Source organism: Heptranchias perlo, chromosome 24 (genome assembly GCF_035084215.1).
Source record: "Heptranchias perlo isolate sHepPer1 chromosome 24, sHepPer1.hap1, whole genome shotgun sequence".
Taxonomy (NCBI): Eukaryota; Metazoa; Chordata; class Chondrichthyes; order Hexanchiformes; family Hexanchidae; genus Heptranchias; species Heptranchias perlo.
Window position 1 is genome coordinate 35724947 of NC_090348.1, and position 22062 is coordinate 35747008.

The following is a 22062-nucleotide window of genomic DNA, read 5'->3' on the forward strand; positions in this document are numbered from 1 at the left end:
TGAAAAAGTCCTTGCAGATGGGACTTATAAGGCTAAAGTGAGGTTGGTAGCTAGGGGTTTTGAAGAGAAACTGGGCGATACAGATGTTTGAGAGGATTGTCCCACTGCTGGAAAGGTAATCTTAAAAATCATTTTGGCAACATTTTCATGGGAGTGTAGGTCAATTGACATAAAAGCCGCATTTCTGCAGGGCGATATTTTTCAGAGAGAAGTGTTTCTGAAACCACCTAAAGAGGCAGCAGATGCAGAAGGAAAACTATGGAAACTAAACAAATGCGTCTATGACCTGAATGATGCTTCCAGGGTGTGGTATTTTTCAGTGAGATCTGTTTTGCTGAGAATAGGTTTTGTTCAACTAAAAGCAGATCCCTCAATGTTTTATTGGTACCATTTTGGAAAACTTTCAGGCATCTTCATGATGCATGTTGACGATTTCTTATGGGGTGGTACTGTGGAATTCGAGGAATTAGTTATTAATAAGGTTGGAGCAGAATTTAAAATTGGGAGTCAGGCCTGTGGAGCTTTTAAATATATTGGTTTAGATATTAAGCAGAGTGGGTCTGGGATAACTTTAAATCAACAGTCCTATTTAGAGAGTGTTACTCCCGTCCTGGTGAATCGTACTCGGTCATCACAGAAAGGTGATGTTATATCTAAAGAAGAGACAGAGCAATTACGAAGCTTGATTGGTCAGTTGAACTGGTTGTTCACTCAGACTAGACCAGATGCTAGTTTTGATGTGTTGGAGTTAAGTACTTCAATGAAATACCCCGTAGTAGAGAATGTTTTAAGGGCAAATAAAACATTACCAAAATTAAATATAGATGAATGTGTACTTAAGTTCCCATCCTTAGGTGACTCAAAGAAAATGAAGCTGGCTATCTTCCTGGTGGGTATTCGAGGCAGCTGATTTTATAGTGCTTCTTATGGATCAGAATGGGAAATGCTGTACTTTAGCTTGGGAAGCTAAGAAAATAAAAAGGGTTGTTAAAAGTACTCTGGCTGCTGACTCACTGGCTTTTGTTGACACAGTGGGTATGGGATTCTATTTGACAAATATTTTGAGTGACATTCTGTACAATGGGAGTACTGAAGATAGTATACCCATTGAATGTTATGTAGACAATCATTCATTGTGGGATAATGTACACTCTACAAAAAATGAGAGTGAGAAAAGATTACGGATTGACCTTGCTGGTTTGAAACAAATGCTGGAAAGGAAATCTCTAAAATCAAATGGGTGGGTTCAAGCCATCAACTCTCGGATTGTTTTACTAAAAGAAATGAATGTACAAAGAAATTATCAGGGGTTGTGGAGAAGGGTCGCCTCACAATGTAATGCTTTGAATAATATAAGTTGTACAGAGTATGGAAGTTCCTGTTTTTTGAAATTTTTGTTTGTATTATATATAGTTTAATTATTTTTTATTTAAAGAGAAGGGGATTTGCTAATTGTATCATGTGATTTATATCAATTAGTGTTAATTGTATTCAGGCGGTGCGCGTTAGGGGAATCCCTGTGAATAAAGGTTTGGAAATAACTAAAGACCAGGCTCTAGTATTCTATCCTTCACCACATGGCTAGCCAATTTTAACAAGCTCCCCATCATTATTCAGTGACTCCTGGAAGATATGTGTGTGTGTGTGTGTGTGTGTGTGTGAGAATTTCGGCTGAGGACAGGATCGTGTCATAAACTAAAAATACCTTATAGTGTGACTATCGTTGCATGTCAAGGACCTGGAGTGAACTGAGAGCCGTGTGTATCCAGAACAGCTGCTCGAACAAAGTGACCAAACAGAATGAAGCCCGCAGGATCCCTTTGAAAGTTTGCATGTATATCAATTAGGGAGTTCAGGGCTATATTCTAATTCAGGAGTTCTGGCTATTTTAAATCGCTCAAGTTTCCTGTTGTGGTGTATGGTGTCTTGTGAACTTTTTGATCTGATTAGAACTTTGTAATCACTCCCAGTTTTCCATTGTTGTGCATTTATTGATTTATTTATTACAACAGTGACTACACTTCAAAAGTACTGCATTGGCTGTAAAGCGCTTTGAGACGTCCTGTGGGTCGTGAACGGCGCTATATAAATGCAAGTCTTTCTTTCTATTTAGATTTTTCCTTTTTGGCAGCAAAACCGTGAGCCACTCACCATTCGTGTGGTGACACCTTCTCCTTGGCCTCCACCAGTTTTGCGAAGAGCAATGTGAGAGTGATTCTTGGTGATTGTAGACAAATTTCTCTTCTTGCTTCATCAGTGCCTATCACAACCTTGATAAACCATAACCAGGGGAAAACCATGAGCTTAAACTGATGTCTAACCAATGTTGTGACACACCAGCTCCAGCATCAGGCTGCCAGTGTTGCTTTGAAAGAGTTACGTTTATGCAGCCAGTTTCAAGCAAATACTTACTGGTGAGTCAACACTGTGCTTAAAATAGTCAACCAACAAATTTCTCGTAAGGAGGTTGGAGTAGAAAATGTCACAGTCTCTACACTCAACAGTTTTCACAGCTTTATATTGAAATAGAGTGCTCAGGGATGATGGATAAAATGTGAATTATAATATTAATCTGATAGCGGTGACACAAAAGGATAGAGGGCATGTTCAGAGATAGAGAAAATTAAGATGTAACGTTAACAATAGAGTGATTGAATGGAATGATTGAGTACCATCAGTATATTCAAGATATTTGCCCAGGCAGAGTTCAGAAATATAACAGCCTGTCATCTGTTGTATTCTGTAAAATAAAATAAGTGTTAAAATATGACATGTAATTATTTAGATGAAGCTGCTATCAGCTAGGAGGCTGGACCACGATGGCATTCTATCATCTAGAGAGAAGATTTCCCCTGCTCACCATGTGTTAGCAGGACGATTTCCTCTTGTCGCTACTTCTGGTGGAATCATATCAGTTCTTTTAAGGTTGCACAGAAATAGTAAACACAGAAAAACCTCCCTGCTATGTTTACAATATTACTCACATGCAGGGACCAAAGGAACCTTCACTTGAAGGCAAATTTGCTGACGGAGAGTTGTCCCTGTCCCAGAAGATTATCACTGCAAGAACTGATGAAACTATCAAAGTGTGTTTGGTGGATTTAAGTGTCAGACTGTTTTTAGAACTTAGATTCATGTGCAGTATTTACAAATGTTTGTTATTTAGTATTGACAGTGAAAAGAAATGAGCAATTTTTAAAAAAATCCTTTTATGCCTTTACAAGCTTTTGAGTAGCTTTGTAGATTGAAACTACTACAAACACTTACTCAAGATGGTTTTCTAAGTTCTCCATGTTCAGCAGTTTATAATGTACGATGGAGGTTTATGGTGTATTGCTGGTAGGCTATAAATAGAGGCCAATTGTACAATAGGGTGCACACTAGTGCTGGTGCTGATAGGCCGGGGAGAGGGTGTTACATATATCACGTAAACAGTCCATAGGCCTGTTTCTCAACCAAAGTATACAGAGTGCTATTCTGTGGCTAGGCCATGATTTAAGAGCAGAGGGTAATCACACTTTGTGTGTGTCACCTTCATTAACCCTTTTATCTGCTGATGGCTGGAAGGTGCTCAAGTAGTTCATCAATCATTTTTTTTTTAAAAACGCTGCTGTTTTGAAGGCCACTTCAGCCATAATACTCTTAAAAGGGAGTGCTGTTATTAGCTGTAGAACTTCACTTAATGCACAGTCATGTTTATCTGTGCTTAATAAAGTGGACTGACATAGCACCCCCACCATTACCCTCTCCCCTATATCAACTGCCATAGATACGATCCATTCTTCCATTGATATCTTATTCTACCCCATCCCAAGTGAATTCACAGGAAACAGGTGTTTCCTCAAGATTGAACGGTACATGTGTGCCCAGTCTGTCTCACCTCAGTGCTGCTCATTGCTGAACTAAAGCCCTTTTTCTCACTATTCTCCTAGGTGGTGAGTAAAACCGAGGCCGGCTGGAATAACGGAAGAAAATTACATTCCTGCTTTCTTCTTTCATTTGAGTCTACATTTTCATCGCCATTAATAGCCAGAGAAAAATATGCTGTTACGAGCAGTGCATTTTAGTCAAAAGTAAATTAACCAGATTATTTCTTACAATGGAAGTGATGTGAACATGTAGATCTTATTCCACTTTATTTGGCATTTCCAGGTGAAACAAGCCCTTCAATAGATATTCAAACCTTTTATGTAACTTTCAATGGGGAAGTAGCTCAGTGGTAGAGCGCGTGCTTTCCGTGTATGAAGGCCCCAGTTCGATCCCCAGCATCTTCTTGAGGTGTTGACTCGGAATTTCTGGCTCTAATGTGAAAAGATCCGCTTGCACATTGATAACTGTTAAAGCCAACGACAGGCGCAATTTTCTAGGGGAAATGGGACTAACTGGATTCCTCTTACAAAGAGCTAGCATGGGCTCGATGGGCTGAATAGCCTCCTTCTGTGCTGTAACCATTCTATGATTCAGTAACATGGTTAACCCGTGTCACACTACAGAGCCTCTGAGCTCATGACAATGACGATCTCGGAGAGGATTGACAAAAGTAGGGAATAAAACAAAAGAATAAACTTCTGCAAGCAGAAACTAGCAGTGTCGAGCAGTCAGATATCTGTGCTGCTGAGCAACAGCTACTCAAGGCACATTCTGTGTTTTCATTCTCGAAATTCCCTGAGCAACATTCACTTATCAAATTTCAGAATTACCAAAAAATAATTTTGTTTTGAAAAGGAAAACAGCCCGTGCAACTGTGCCTTGCAAAAGAAAAATATAACTATTTAAATTCAGCTTTCTCTCCACACAAATCCGATACAGAATGCATTACTGGAGTGGTTCTAATTTAAGCTTGATTGCAATACATTATAATGCTGTATTAGCAGTGTGAAGATAGGTGCATTAAAGTGATGGAATAGGTCATCGTTATGCAAAGGAAAATGACTTGATGTGCTATTGGCATTGTCCCTAATCAACAAAATTGCACTGAAGTCCCAAAATTTAATCTCCATTCACCAGTATAAGTTCTTTTCTCAAAAAAAACGAAGTACTTTGTATGTTGTTTCCTCATAGTTTTGAAATCAGCAGATATAGTGGGGGTGATTTTAAACCCCAAGAACGGGTAGGTTGGGGTGGGTGGGAGTTGAAAACAGTTGTTTTTTGGGTCGCGACTGCAACCTGGCTTTATTTCCGGGTTTAATGTCGGTGTGGAAAAGTACAGGCTTCCCACTGGGAATGCCAAGTCCAAAAACTTTGCGGTTGCGACCCGAAAAAACAACTATTTTCAACTCCCACCTGCCCCCAACCCACCCGTTCTTGGAGGTTAAAATCACCCCCCCTGTATGTTACTGGATAAATATAATAATCTGCTCAGTACTGTGTAGAAAGCAAATATATTTGCAATGTGTGTCTTTTGTGGATTTTATTTTTAAAAAATGATTTGTCAAAGTCCAGCAACCAAAAGTAAGGGAGCACAAACAAAAAGAAAGGAATTCAATTGTTGTTTAATTTGTGGTATATTCCTCAGTAACCAATTACTGGTGGGGTGGAGGTGGGGTTAAATTGAGATATAGGGCTCGATTTAAGGAGGGAGGCAGGTTGGCAGTGGGGGGTCGACTGGGCGCGTGGTTAACGCGCCCAGTGAATTCGGAGTGCTTCGCACGCGATCGCAGCCTAATTGAAGGTGCTTACCTTGGCTTCCAGGTTTTGCGCTGGAAAGCTGCGCAGCGGGCGGACTGCGCAGCCGCATCAGAGGCTGTCAGCTGGAGGAGCCCTATTTAAAGGGACAGTCCTCCACTGACTGATGCTGCAGAAAGGAGCCAAAATTACAGCATGGAGCAGCCCAGGGGAAAGGCTGGTCCCAGGTTTAATGATGCCTCACTCCAGGTCTTACTAGATGGGGTGAGGAGAGGGAGGACAGAGATCTTCTCCCCGGCGGACAAGAGGAAGTGGCCTGCCTCTGCCACCACGGAGGCCTGGCTCAAGGTGGCAGAGGAGGTCACCAGCACCACCAACATATCGCCCACCTGCATACAGTGCAGAAGGCGCTGCAATGACCTAAGTAGGTCAGCCGAAGTGAGTACACTTATTCATTCCCCTACACTCCGTCTGCCACATCACCGCCCCCACCCCACATCTCCTTCTGCACTGCCAACACTACTCTGTCACATCACCCCTCATACCCACTCAAACCTCATCCTCATCTTACCTGCACTTACTCACCTCACCAGTACTCATCCCACCACTACCACTCAACCCAATCCTCATACAATCTCATGGCTCTATCTCATACTCACCCTCTGATGCATCTCTTTCACGGTCAGCCTCACCCAACCTGCCACTGCTTGTGCTGCAGCCACAGGGCATGCATCACATATGTGCAGTAGGAAGAGTAAGGCAAACGTGTCGTGAGCATGAAGGGGAAGCACAAGGGTGTTTGAGGGTTTGTAATGTTTTTTAACTTATATTTGATTTCTAATCAACTCACATTACATATTATATTGTCACCACTACTGTCACGTCTTTGCAAATCTTGTCTGGTTTGTGCAATAATGCCCTTTCCTGAGGATCACTATGAAGATCCACAACTGATGCCACCCATTGTGTCACTGCAGAGTGGGGCTTTTTTTTATTCGTTCATGGGATGTGGGCATCACTGGCGAGGCCGGCATTTATTGCCCATCCCTAATTGCCCTTGAGAAGGTGGTGGTGAGCCACCTTCTTGAACCGCTGCAGTCCGTGTGGTGACGGTTCTCCCACAGTGCTGTTAGGAAGGGAGTTCCAGGATTTTGACCCAGCGATGATGAAGGAACGGCGATATATTTCCAAGTCGGGATGGTGTGTGACTTGGAGGGGAACGTGCAGGTGGTGTTGTTCCCACGTGTCTGCTGCTCTTGTCCTTCTAGGTTGTAGAGGTCGCAGGTTTGGGAGGTGCTGTCGAAGAAGCCTTGGCGAGTTGCTGCAGTGCATCCTGTGGATGGTACACACTGCTGTCACTGTGCGCCGGTGGTGAAGGGAGTGCATGTTTAGGGTGGTGGATGGGGTGCCAATCAAGCGGGCTGCTCTTTCTTGGATGGTGTCGAGCTTCTTGAGTGTTGTTGGAGCCGCACTCATCCAGGCAAGTGGAGAGTATTCCATCACACTCCTGACTTGTGCCTTGTAGTTGGTGGAAAAGCTTTGGGGAGTCAGGAGGTGAGTCACTCGCCGCAGAATACCCAGCCTCTGACCTGCTCTCGTAGCCACAGTATTTATATGGCTGGTCCAGTTAAGTTTCTGATCAATGGTGATCCCCAGGATGTTGATGGTGGGGGATTTGGCAATGGTAATGCTGTTGAATGTCAAGGGGAGGTGATTAGACTCTCTCTTGTTGGAGATGGTCATTCCCTGGCACTTATCTGGCGCGAATGTTACTTGCCACTTATCAGCCCAAGCATGGATGTTGTCCAGGTCTTGCTGCATGCGGGCTCGGACTGCTTCATTATTTGAGGGGTTGCGAATGGAACTGAACACTGTGCAATCATCAGCGAACATCCCCATTTCTGACCTTATGATGGAGGGAAGGTCATTGATGAAGCAGCTGAAGATGGTTGGGCCTAGGACACTGCCTTGAGGGACTCTGCAGCAATGTCCTGGGGCTGAGATGATTGGCCTCCAAAAACGACTACCATCTTCCTTTGTGCTAGATATGACTCCAGCCACTGGAGAGTTTTCCCCCTGATTCCCACTGACTTCAATTTTACTAGGGCTCCTTGGTGCCACACTCGGCCAAATGCTGCCTTGATGTCAAGGGCAGTCACTCTCACCTCACCTCTGGAATTCAGCTCTTTTGTCCATGTTTAGACCAAGGCTGTAATGAGGTCTGGAGCCGAGTGGTCCTGGCGGAACCCAAACTGAGCATCGGTGAGCAGGTTATTGGTGAGTAAGTGCCGCTTGATAGCACTGTCGACGACACCTTCCATCACTTTGCTGATGATTGAGAGTAGACTGATGGGGCGGTAATTGGCCGGATTGGATTTGTCCTGCTTTTTGTGGACAGGACATACCTGGGCAATTTTCCACATTGTCAGGTCGATGCCAGTGTTGTAGCTGTACTGGAACAGCTTGGCTAGAGGCGCAGCTAGTTCTGGAGCACAAGTCTTCAGCACTACAGCTGGGATGTTGTCGGGGCCCATAGCCTTTGCTGTATCCAGTGCACTCAGCCGTTTCTTGATATCACGTGGAGTGAATCGAATTGGCTGAAGACTGGCTTCTGTGATGGTGATATCGGGAGGAGGCCGAGGTGGATCATCCACTCTGCACTTCTGGCTGAAGATGGTTGCAAACGCTTCAGCCTTGTCTTTTGCACTAACGTGCTGGACTCCACCATCATTGAGGATGGGGACGTTTGCAGAGCCTCCTCCTCCCGTTAGTTGTTTAATTGTCCACCACCATTCACGACTGGATGTGGCAGGACTGCAGAGCTTTGATCTGATCCGTTGGTTTTTGGTGTATTTGCAGGGCTCTTTTGTGCAGACGACTGAGAGACATTGGTGATGGCCCCGGTGGCACCCTGGAAGTTTGCGGAGGAGAAGTTGTTGAGGGCAGTGGTGACTTTGACAGCGACAGGTAAGAAAATGGTGCTCGGGCCAGCCGGGAGCAGCTCGGCATGAAGGAGGCTGCAGATGTCCACGACTATATGTCGAGTGACTCTGAGCCTCTGTATGAACTGCTCCTCAGAGAGGTCCAGGAAGCTGAGCCTCGGTCTGTAGACCCTGTGGCGAGGGTAATGCCTTCTGCGACGCATCTCTCTCTGCGGTTGCCCTCCCTCCTGCTGTGCAGGTGGATGAGTCACAGCGCTGTGTTGTGGAGCTCCACGTGTCAGAGGTGGACGGCGTGGCTGGTGATGCTGTTCGTCCTCTGAGGAGGTCATGACTGCAGCTACGGCGGCCCCCATCTGAAAGATGTACGTTTGAGGGGGTCCGCAAGGTAGGTAAATGTGTCTGCACACCGGGGTTGAGGTTCCAAGTTTGTGAATTTTATTGTTAGGAGGAGGGTGGTGGAGGCCAAACTTTATCCAAAGTGACAGATTGGCCTCCTGCAATGAGTGAGGGTCTCCCCCCCCGCCAACTGTCAAATGGACCTTTGCAGCTGCCACAGGCTGGTGGCTGCAACACATCCATTTCAACTAGGAGTGTTTCTCCCAGTACGGTAAACTGTCTCAGTTGAGGTGAAAATCCCACCCCTCCTAAAATATCATGTCAATCAGGTCTGCAAATGACCTGAACTATCACATTAATTGTTTTAAGTGGGATCCCGCCAGCTTTAATTGCCGGCGGGAGTCCCGCATGCGGGGGCTGCGTGCGCATCTAAGTGCGTCACTGGGGAACCCGGAAGTGGGCGGGTTGGAGCCGGGCTCCGGACCCGCCCTGGGAATCCCCGATTTTTGGAGCGCCCCCGCCATGAACCCGCCGTCTTGGACGTCCGAAAATCGAGCCCAAAGCATCTGAAGAGATGTAACTACTGACTTACAGGTTGTACATGATGATCATCAAGTCAGCTGCCACACTCACTGTGCCTGTCATATACAGCGAAGGCAAACGTTCATTACAACAATTCAAAGGTTGTATAATAACAGCACAAAAACTTTAACAAAATAAAAAAGGAAAACAAACGCCAGAAATCTGAAATAAAACTGCTGCCCCAGCTAACTCAGCAAAGATTGGGGAACAAACTGCTCTGTATGGCTTAGTATTACACTTAGTATTGCATATATTCAGCAGGGAAGTGCCAAAACTCTGGTATTCATCAACAATACATTTAACAAAAATGACCAGAGAATAGACACTACAAGATAATAGAGTTAATCTCTTTAGTTATTTACTTCAGTTTTACAATGTATTAAAAGGTAGATCATTCAAATGTAGGACAATATTACGTAAGCTTCTAGGTGACATTAGGAGAATCTCATTCATTGAATCCAGAACTCAAGCTGTAAGTTATGAAGAGAGACTGACTTGTTTTCACTGGACTACGTGACTTGAGTAAAAAATGAACAAACCTTGAGTACAACTAATGATTAGAAGATTAGTTTTCCTCAGAGTAGTGGTTATGTGAAACACACTCCCAGTAAATGCAATTCTGTGTCAACTCTTCAAAGGAAAAAGTTGGATAACTATCTCATCAGGTTCAGGATTCAGGTTATCAGGATAAGTACACACAGAATGATCAAGTGCTCCATGGAGCACAATGGTCCCAGTACTGCTGGAAGAATAAAAATATCACCTGTAGAAAGCAACTGGCCAGCATGGAATAATGAGGTTGAAAGGTTAGGCAGATACTCCAGAGTTCTATTGAATACCTTTAAGAGTCAGGGAGAAAGTTTGCAGAACTTTCTCTGAGATTAAATAAGTTATGCAGAGTCTATGATAGGGCAGATTGTACAGAACGGATTTGATGGGGCCAAATGGATTTTTCTCATTCCATCTTTCTTAGTCTAGATTCTTTATTGAGGCCCTTCGTTTGTTATTCCACATAATTATCACGTGATCTTCTAAGCGACATAGGTGGGTATGCAACTGAAAATTGGAAGATTCATACACCAGGCATTATAGAGTAGAAATTTCTGTTGGTAATTTTACTGTACCAACTTCCACTCTGCTATTTTAATCAAGGCATTAACCAGTTTATTTTAAAACATTGGCACCTGTCATTTCTAATCTATAAAGCCAGTTCAGTGTTCAGTTTAGCTCAGTTTCAGAATGAGTTACTGGAAGTGCTGAGGGTTTTGAAAGCATAGATCCAATTCTTCATTCAAGAACGGAGTTTGTAACATTCCAGCAGTTTGGCTGATTCCAGAAACCGTGAGAGCACATTACAGCCATGTGCATATTCCATTTTAAATAGTATGAATAATACATGCAGATTTGATTCTTAACAGTTTCTCAAGTTTTCCATTTGAATTTAGCTGGACTCCACATCTTCAGTTGCTGCTGCCAACTTCTGCTGTAAAGTTTTCTTACTGCCATCTTTAAGCCCACCAAGTCTTTGAACATGGCTCAATGGAAAATAAACTATTGTTGAAACAGAGCCTATAAATTCTTTTCAAAAGAAATTAGATTGTTGCTTTAAAAAAATTAATATTAACAGGTAAGAGGAGCAAGCAGGAAAGTGGGATTAGACACAGTTGTTTATGTATCAGCCTTAGCTCAGTTGGTAGCACCCTTGCCTCTAAGTTAGAAAGACTATGGGTTCAAGTCCTACTACAAACTTGAGCACAGCTGGGTTTGAACACCATTGATACAATACTCCGGAATATGTTGGATAACAGGTAACTGGCAATGAGATACAAGAAATCTCACAATAGACCCAATCTGTCATTCCTCTGCCATGTATTTGAAATACACGTGCTTCCTTGAAAGTGACTAATTTAAAGGTCCACCACTAATCAAGAAACCATGTAATTCCCCTCCTTTTGGTAATAATAAAAACATCAACAACTTGTATTTATATAGCACCTTTAACGTGGAAAAATTTCCCAAGGCGCTTCACAGAGCCAAAAATAATGGACAAAAAAGGAGACAACAAAGGAGATGTTAGGAAGTGACCAAAATATTTGTCAATAAGTGGATTTTAAAGAAGGTCTTAAAGGAGGAGAGGGAAATGGCGAGGCAGAGGGGATTAGTGAGGTAATTCCCGAGCATAGGCAGCAGAAGGCATGTCAATGGTAGGGGGAAGGGAAGATTGGGTATACACAAGAGGCCATAGTCGGAGGAATCAAGAATTTTAAGGGGGGTTGTAGGACTGGAGGAGGTAACAGAAAAACAGAGGGCAAGGCCATGAAAGGATTTAAACACGAGGATGAGAATTTTAAATTGGAGGCATTGGGTATGGGGTGATACGTGAGTGGGACAGTGTGGGATAGGATATAGACAGCAGAGTTTTAGATGAGTTGAAGTTTACAGAGGCTGGAAGACCAGGAAGGAGAGCTTTGGAAAAGTTGAGTCTGGAGGTGACAAAGTCATGGATGAGGGTTTCAGCCACAGGTGGGCTGAGGCAGGGGCGGAGGAGGACAATGTCACAAAGGTGAAAGAAGATGGTCTTCGTAATGAAGAGGATACAGTGTCAGATGCTCAGCTCAGGGTTGAATAGGATGTCAAGGTTACAAGCAGCCTGGTTCAGCCTAAGACAGTTCTGCGAGTGGGAGGAGGTGAAGGGAATGGAATCAATCGCAAAGTGTGGAGTTTGTGATGGAGGTGAAAGGTGATGGAAATAATGGCTTATCCAAGACTGGATGTCGGACAAGTAGTCTGACATACAGAGACAGTGGAGAGGTCGAGAGACGTGGCGGAGATGTTGAGCTGGGTACCATCAATGTAGGCTGATAATATTGTGCTCAGGGTTTTTTGGGTGACACTTAATGGGCTAATACCTCAATTAATAATAGGGAAGAATTCGACAAGTGCTTGAAGTGTTGATACGATAACACTGTCAACAATGATTTCCAGTCTGTACCATCCACGTCTGGAACTAATTTCGTGGCAGGGAACAAACACACAAAGTTTTTTTTTAACCTTTTCTTTGTTTCATCCAACTTCAATACATGGGATAAATAAACAAAATGTAACTGAACAGTATAGAAAAAAAAATTAGGAAATGATATTGCTATATATTCTTTGACTGCCACTATGTATATAGCAGCAATAGAATGACTGTGTCAACATCTTCAAGTTGCTTTGGAATTGGAACAGTTTGTGAAATGCATCTAGGGAAATAGGCATCTTTAGTGGTGTTCACAGTAAGTAGAGAATTAACAAATAGGATGGTCCTCTAAAAGATAATTAGGGGGCAAACTAATTACAGAGAACCAGGAAACGATTGAATCCACAAACTAACTCTTCACATTAATTTTCGGCAGAGAACTTCATGGGAGATTTCCAGACTTTAAACGAGACTATTGAGGCTTTGAGGGAGCCAATAATGAATACAGAAAGTTATTTCTGTACAGAAAGTTATTCCAAACACAAGGAACTAAAGGTCAGTTAGTTAAACGTGATCAGAAGGATGCATGTGTTCTACAGAAAGGGGAATTAGATGGAGCAGACATTCTTTGCCAATCTTTCTAAACTGGAGATACATTGGAGGACTGGGAATAACATAATGCCAATTTTCAGAAAAATAACAGAGACGTGACTATTGGAATTCTAAGGCAAATAGATCAACCCTCACAAACATAACTCACTTCTCTTAGGAGGTAACCAAGAAACAAATGTGGCAGAGGCTGGAAATATGAAAGAGGGTTTGGTGAAGTTTATCATCCAGTGTAACGGATAGGAAATGGCATCTAAACACAGATACAGTCCTTTTTAGCAGAGGAAGAACATAAGAACATGACAAATAGCAGTAGGAATAGGCCATACAGCCCCATAAGCCTGCTCTGCCATTCAATAAGATCATGGCTGATTTTCGACCTCAACTCCACTTTCCCGCCCTATCCCCATATCCCTTGATTTCCCTTAGTGTCCAAAAATCTATCGATTTCAATTTTGAATATACTCAATGACTGAGCATCCACAGCCCTCTGGGGTAAAAAATTCCAAAGACTCACATTCCTCTGAGTGAAAAAATCTTTCCTCATCTCGGTCCTAAATGGCCAACCCCTTATCCTGAGACTATGACCCCCTAGTTCTAGACTCTCCAGCCAGGGGAAACAGCCTCTCAGCATCTACCTTGTCAAGCCCTCTAAGAATTTTATACGTTTCAATGAGATCACCTCTCATTCTTTTAAACTTCAGGGATTATAGGCCAATTTTACTCAATCTCTTCTCATAGGAAAACCCTCTCATCCCAGGACTCAATCTAGTGAACCTTCGTTGCACCCCCGCTAAGGCAAGTATAACCTTCCTCAGGTAAGGAGACAAAAACTGTACACAGTACTCCAGGTGTGGTCTCACCAAAGCCCTATATAATTGCAGTAAGACTTCCTTACTCTTATATTCCAAATCCCTTGAAATACAGGCTAACATATCATTTGCTTTCCTAATTGCTTGCTGTACCTGCATGTTAATTTTCTTGTGATTCATGAACAAGGACACCCAAATCCCTCTGAATGCCAACATGTACTAGTCTCTTACCTTTTAAAAAATATTCTGCTTTTCTATTCTTTCTACTAAGGTGTATGTTCGTTGAGAATTATTAATTATTTTTTAAATGTTTGCCATTGCTTATCTACCGTCATATCTATTAATCTAATTTCCCAATCTACTTTAGCCAACTCAACCCTCATACTTACATAATTGGCTTTGTTTAAATTTAAGACCTTACTTTCGGACTTAACTACATCACTTGCAAACTCAATATGAAATTCTATCATATTATGATCACTCTTTCCTTTACTATAAGATTACTAATTAACCCTGTCTCATTACACAATACTAGATCTAAAATATCCTATTCCCTACTTGGTTCCTTGACATATTGTTCTAGAAAACTGTCCTGAATGCATTCCGTGAACTGGTCCTCCAACTACTTTTGCCAATTTGCTTTGTCCAGTCTATATGAAGAATAAAGTCCCCCACAATTATGACATTACTCTTGTTATATGCTCCTCTAATTTCCTGATTTATACTCTGTCCAACACTACAACTACAGCTAGGGGGCCTATAAGCTACTTCCACCAGTGTTTTCTGCCCCTTGTTATTTCCTAGCTTCACCCATATTGATTCTACATCCTGAAGAGGCCATTTGGACCTTCTTGTCCACGCTGAATTTGGGGACAACTCTGGAGCTGATTTTATCTGCTCCCATTTTCCTGCTTTATTCTTCTTTAAGTAATTAGCAATTTTTAGCACCCTCAGTCCCTAAGAAACTGTTTCTTTATTAATGCATATATCTGTTTGTTGCTTTTCCACTTCCTGCACTCTTCTCTGAAGCAAAGAACTTGTTAGCAACTCTGCCATTTCCTTATCTATCATTAGAATCTCACCAGGTTTGCTTCTGAGAGGCACCACCCCCTTCTTAATGATTTTCTTTTCCCTGAGTTTAGTAAAAGCCTTTGGTGTTTTCCTTTGTGTTGCCTGTTAGTTTTTTTTTAACCATTATTCCTTCTTATTCCTTACCTCTCTTTCTGTTTCTGTTTGTGGATTACGGTATTTCTCACAACTCAATCACTAGCCTTAGATTTGTTGTCTGCTTATATTTTAGCCTTATTTTCAGACTAGTCTGACTGTTCATCCGTGGAGCTATGAACCTAGATGCTGCCACTTTTTATCTCATTGGAATGTTCATGTGCTAATCTCAAACTTAAATATGTACTACTGTTGCTCCACTGTTTTTATCAATTAACTTTTTTCCAATTTATCCAGGGAAAGTCCTCTATTTATCCCTCTGTAGTTTGCCCTTCTTCAATCAACTTTGTTTTTTTGACACCATTTCTTCTCTAGTTTAACAGTAAAGTTAATTATGTTATGATCGCTCAACTCTATATTGCTCCGACCTTCATGTTGCTGACCTGCTCTGGTTCATTACCGGTATTGCATCTTGCCTTGTAGGGTTTTTTTTATATACTGACTTAGAAAACAATCTAGAAGGCGTTCTAGAAATCCACCCCCCCCCCCATTCAAACGCCTCAGATGAATTCTCTCAATTTATATCTGAATAGTTAACATCCCTCAATATTACTGCCGTTCTTATTTCGATACACCTCTCTGAACTATCTGCGGATTTCCTCTTCAATTTCTTTCAAATAATTTGGCAGCATGCAAAATATACCTAATATGGTTGCTTGCCTACATTTATTCCTTAAATCAACCCACAGAGACTCCATCTGTATATTATTACTTGCATTATCTTTCCTTTCTAATGTTGAAACCTCTTCCTTAATAACTAATACAATGCCCCTCCCTTTTTGCTTTCCCAATCTCTTCTAAAAATATTCCCAGTCATTCCTTAAGTGAAGCCAAGTTTTAGCTAAAGAAATTATGTCATATTTTTCTACTGCAATTATTGCTTCTAACTCCCCAATTTAATCCTTATGCTTTTTGCTTTAGTGTAAAAAAAATGTTTTAGCCCTTTTTCATTGTTGCTATAAATAACCTTCATTCCTGCACTACTTTTCTTTTTCTTGCTCCTGCACTTTTTGCTCTTTGTCCCCTCTAATTTATTCTCATTATCCCCCCTTCCAACTTCTCTATCATTATTTCCCCCTCCTCTTTTGCTATTCTTGAAACCTCCTATAGTTAACATCTTGGGAACCTCAATACTCAGAAACCTTCCTGGTTTTTGGTCTGTCTTGCCCATTCCTTTCCCTTGCCGTACAAGCTTAAATCCTCCTTCACTACCCAATTTGGTACAAAAAATGTGAGGCAATGCAGGTAGATGTTAAAAAAAATTGGGCTTACAATGATTTATCAATGCTGTAAGTCACATCACCCACAGTCTTCTCAATGTATACCTAAATAGCAGGGAAAACATTTAAGAATTGTTACTTCAATGTTATTTGAAAATGTCAGTAAAGTTAAAGGGGGTGGGGAAAGTTACTTCAGGGTGCTGTCTGTGGCCTGAATTCTAATCTAGCCAAGATTGATGGGATGGAAGTTTCCTTTTTTCTGCAGTTATAAAGGTCTGAATTCAGCCTGTAACAATGTAATGGGCATAGGGATCCAGAACAAAGAACTGACTTTTTTTATTTTACATGGCACGGGATGCTTTTAAATTTACAACCCAGTGCACAAGACCTAAAGAAAATTGACTCAGAATGTGTTATTACAATATTATGAAGTAATATGACAAAGGCAGCATGGGAATTCCCATTTATTACTCAAGCCAACTTTTTCACTAACATTAATTTTATAAGAACTCTGTCTTCAGATCTGTAACATGGTAGAATATAAGATATAAATACAGTCTACAGTAAGACTGCCTCTAAAGATTAATACTGTATTCCTCAGAACATTTGGAATACAGTCCTTAGAATGACTCATTTTCATAGCTCTGCAGCACATTGGACCACCTGCTAACAAGCAGCATACAAAAATAACAGTTTCCTAGCATGGTAAACAAAACCAACTGTAAAACCTATAGCCTACAGCATGTGTCAATTTGTATAGGCGGAACAGTAGCAAACAAAATCACTATAATGTGGTTCCATTATAACCACATTTTTTCTGCAATGCATGTACGTAATGTCATCACCTTTCTGCAAGGTGCACTACAGGGCAACTTGATCCTGCAACTTTTAGATGAATCAAGACAATTGGTCTAAACTTTGTAAATTAATGGCAAGAATTGACCCTGTCCCTAATCAATATCATAACTGTGCCCTGCCCCTATGTCAATGGAGGAACTTGCCTGTACCCAAGGTGAAAATATATTAAGGCAAGGCTTCTTTTATGACCAGAAGCAATAAATGCAGCCTGTCCTTTAACAATGTGCATTCTGACAGCCAGCCTCACAAATGTTACATACAAGTATAATTATTGCAGCAAAGCAAGCACATTAGAAATTGTGTTGCTCTCTATCTGTTACCTCTTTCACTGTGCTGTGACTGTTAGGGGTTTCTGGCCAGGAAGCCATTGTAAACAGGCTTTCAGAGGTAATGGGCTCTATTTTAGCACCCGCTATCGGGTGCGTTCCTGGCGGGGGGGGCTCCGAAAATCGGAGAATCCCGGCGTGGTACCGGAGCCCGCCCCGAACCCGCGCACTTCCGGGTTCCCCGCTGACGCGCCAGCGTGCGTGCGCAGCCCCCGCTGGTGGGAATCCCGCAGGCAATTAAAGCCAGTGGGATGCCACTTGACAGTATTACAGTATTTATTTAGGTATTTCAGGTCATTAACTGACCTGATTAAGGGACTATGTGGGATTTTAGAACAAAGTGGGACTGTTTCCCACACTGGGGGAAACACTCCCAGGTCAAATGGACGTGTTGCAGCCATCAGCCTGTGGCAGCTGCAAAGGTCCATTTGACAGGTGGGGGGGGGGCACGGGGGGGGAGAGACCCTCACCCATTGCAGGAGGCCACTCTGTCCCTTGGGACAAAGTTTGGCCTCCACCACCCTCGTCCTGACAGTCAAAGTCACCAACCTGCACACTTACCCCGGGGTCCAGAGACATGTACCTACCTTGCGGACCCCCTCAGATGTACATCTTGCGGATGGGGGCCGCCATAGCTGCAGTCATGACCTCCTCGGAGGGCGAACAGCATCACCAGCCTCGCCGTCCACCTCTGACACGTGGAGCTCCACAACACAGTGCTGTGACACATCCACCTGTACAGCAGAAGGGAGGGCTACCGCAGAGAGAGATGCGTCGCAGAGGGCACTACCCTCGCCACAGGGTCCACAGACCGAGGCTCAGCTTCCTGGACCTCTCTGAGCAGCAGTGCACACGGAGGCGCAGATTCACTCGACATGTAGTCGTGGACATCTGCAGCCTCCTTCATGCCGAGCTGCTCCTGGCTGGACCGAGCACCATCTTCTTACCTGTCGCTGTCAAAGTCACCACTGCCCTCAACAACTTCTCCTCCGCATCCTTCCAGGGTGCAACCGGGGACATCGCCGATGTCTCTCAGTCGTCTGCGCAAAAGAGCCCTGCAAATACACCTACACCCACTCTGCAGTGACACAGTGGGTGGCATCAGTTGTGGGTCCTCAGTAATCCTCAGGAGAGGGCATTATTGCACAAACCAGACAGGATTCGCGAAGACATGGCAGTAGTGGTGCCAATATAATATGTAATGTGAGTTGGTCAGAAATTAAATAGAAGTAACACCCATGACGAACCCTCAGACACCCTTGTGCATCCCCTTCATGCTCACAACACGTTTGCCTTACGCTGCCTACTGCACATATGTGATGCATGCCCTGTGGCTGCAGCACAGGTAGTGGCAGGTTGAGTGAGGCTGGCCGTGAAAGAGATGCACGAGAGGGTGAGTATGAGAGAGAGCCATGAGATTGTATGAGGATTGGGTTGAGTGGTAGTGGCGGGATGAGTACTGGCGAGTTGAGTAAGTGCAGGTAAGATGAGGATGAGGTTTGAGTGGGTATGAGGGGTGATGCGACAGAGTAGTGTTGGCAGTGCTGAAGGAGATGTGGGGTGGGGGCAGTGATGTGGCAGACGGAGTGTAGGGGAAAGACTACGTGTACTCACTTTGGCTGACCTACTGAGGTCATTGGAGCGCCTCCTGCATTGTATGCAGGTGGGCGATATGTTGGTTGCGCTGGTGACCTCCTCTGCCACCTCGAGCCAGGCCTTCCTGGTGGCAGAGGCAGGCCGCTTCCTCCCGCACGCCGGGAGGAAGATCTCTGTCCTCCCCCTCCTCCTCACCCCATGTATTGATATCTGGAGTGAGGCATCATTAAACTGGGAGCAGCCTTCCCCCTGGGCTGCTCCATGCTGTAATTTTTGCTATTTGTTGCAGCATCTGTCAGTGGAGGACTGCCCCTTTAAATAGAGCGCCTCCAGCTGACAGATCTTACTGCGTATGCGCAGCCCGCCCGACGCGCAGATCAGCAGTGGGGAACCCGGAGGAGCAGGTAAGTGGCTCCAATTAGTGGATTGGATGCTACAATCGCGCGGGAAACTGACTAATTTCACCGGGCGCGTTACCCACGCGCCCGATAGCCCTCCCCGCCGAGAACCCGCAGCCCTGCTAACATCGGGCCCATTGGATATCCTCTGGATCTTTACTAAATCTCACTTTCTGTATTTTTCTTTTTATTGGTCTTTCCCTTTCCATTTTCCTTTTTCAATGTTTTTTTAAAAATTATGTCGGATGGGGCAGTCAATTTTTAATTCATTATTTTTTTCTTTGGTTCCTTAAGTCCATGTTTTGTGTTTTCTATATCTTGTAATATTTCTATTATTTTCTCCATCCTTCATGTTGTCCATCTCTTTCCTCGGATGGCAGGTGACCAAGCACAGCTTTGCTGCAGAAAAAGGCCAAAGGTTGGTTTTGAAGATTCTTATACAATAGTGAGATCTACTTGTATGCAGCTTAGATGTGAATAAGTCCCTACTGCGTGGAAATTTGTCACCCATGTCCTGATTTATGGTGATGTGCACTGTCCTTTAATATTCACTTCCCTCCTCAACCCTCCCCCATCATATTACATGTAACAGACATCTGCTTTCTGGATGCTATTGTTCAGCACGTTTTAAAACCAAAGCTTTATGCAACAGAGTGCGATCGAAACCATGCTTGAGAAGCAGACACTGCCCACAGTGAGAGAGGGACAAAATCAGAGAGAGGGACAAAATCAGAGAGAGTCTCTACACTCTATTCTCATGCACCTGTTCATAGTTAATTATTGAGTAGAAGCCTGGGTGCAGGTCATCTATCCATTTGCCCATAGGTTTAGCATGTTGTGGGTATGAGGAGACAAAGAGGGAAAGAGAAAAATAATAAATACTTTAAAGAGTAAATCTCATTTTCAAAAAAAATAAAGGCAACATTGTATTATATTCCTTAAACTAAATGTCGCGAGCTGGTAAATACCACCTATTTAGTCTTAAGATTTGTCACAATATTGTATTGTCAGTTTCAGCATAAGAGACTTCAACCTACACAGTACCATAGCTAGACATAAAAAGAAAAAAAACAGCAGCAAATACTGGAAACCTGAAACAAAAAGCCCCCCCAGAAAATGCTGAAAGTACACAGTAGGCCTATCAATATCTGTAAAGAGAAAGGGAGGTTAACGTTGTGACTGTAGACACTTCATCTCAATTCAAGTTTCTCCTTGATCATATTGCTGACAAACAGTTGACTTGCGAAAGATTATGGACCTGTTAGGTACTTCCAGTAGATTCTCGTATTATTTTACTACTATAGCTAGTACAATGCAGCATATAGTGACATCCCATAAAGGGCACTGAAATTCTTTTTAAAAATATGATACACATTAACAAAGTTTTAATGCTTCTATGTATTCAGATATTAGATAACTGTTACGTGAAATTGCTTTGTGCTGTTTCTATGGTCTACAGAATATCACTCCCACTCATACAGCAGGGAGATAAAAAAAATTCAGCATATTTCCACATGCAAAAATGAATTCAGTAATTGTGTTCTTCTCATGGCCTGGTAAATGTGATTCTTGCATTGTTCTTTGAACAAAGTCTCAGTTTCTTACCTTCTGAGGACAGCAATTTCATTTTCTATGCTGCTTTCCTTGCCTTTTAATGCCTTCTTCGGAATGCATTTAATTGCAAACATTTTGCTGGTGGTTTTTTCTTTCGCCATGACGACTTCAGAAAAGGCGCCACTAAAAAAGGAAAGAGAGCAGAGATGAGGCATTGTGAGGTAAGAATTCCCTGCGGTACTACGTGTAACAAAATCTTAAACCATCTCTACAATACAGTAACGATTTTGCTAGTGATACGAGAGGAAGCCTTCATTTATAATGTTACTGCAGCCATGGTTTAACAGTTCTTGAAATATAACCAACACAGATAAACAAGCCTCCAAGACCTGCACACTATACAATACTAGACAGCAGGCATTTATAAGGGAGAATTTGGATTACTTGATAGTTGTTCAAATGCTGATACACTAATTTGTGTAAGTTAATGGAACTACGACACACAGATTCTTGTTACTCGTGGAAATCTGTACCTATGCTATTTTCTTGACACAAATAACAGAGGTAAGTGTTAGCCACATCTTAAAAACAGGGGCAAAACTTGTCATTTTGAGTGAAAGATTGAGCATTCTAAAAGCAATCTTTGAAGGCTTGTTCACCTGGGTTTGTTTTCTTTGAACAACTGTTAAACTTGTGTTGGACATGTCATTTATGATTTCACTGGAAACAGCTAGCAGAAGAAATCGTTCTGTTCTGTTTACAATGTTGCTGACACAGCAATTTGAGGAAATCTTCCTTCTAGGTCAGTTTAAAAGTGAGGATTTGATAGGTAGACTGACAACATGGCACATTTACACACCTAACCACATGCCACAGAGAGTAGGGTATGGGCTGTCATCCAAAACATTACATAAATGCAAGTTGTTGTTAAAAGAGGCAAAGAGAATTCTGTAAAAAAAAAATGGTTTTACAACTTGCAACAATGCATATTGACACCAGATGGATAAAGCACAGCGCTACT

At 42.7% G+C, this 22062-nt stretch overlaps 1 protein-coding gene across 1 annotated transcript in view; it reads right to left on the reverse strand.

Annotated features, from left to right (window-relative positions):
• camk1da (calcium/calmodulin-dependent protein kinase 1Da) overlaps positions 1-22062 on the reverse strand; it is a 354041-nt gene that overhangs the window by 227048 nt on the left and 104931 nt on the right. Inside the window, exon 2 of the mRNA XM_068005083.1 lies at positions 21093-21224. Coding sequence (XP_067861184.1) covers positions 21093-21224 — 132 coding nt within the window. The remainder of the gene's footprint in view (positions 1-21092; positions 21225-22062) is intronic.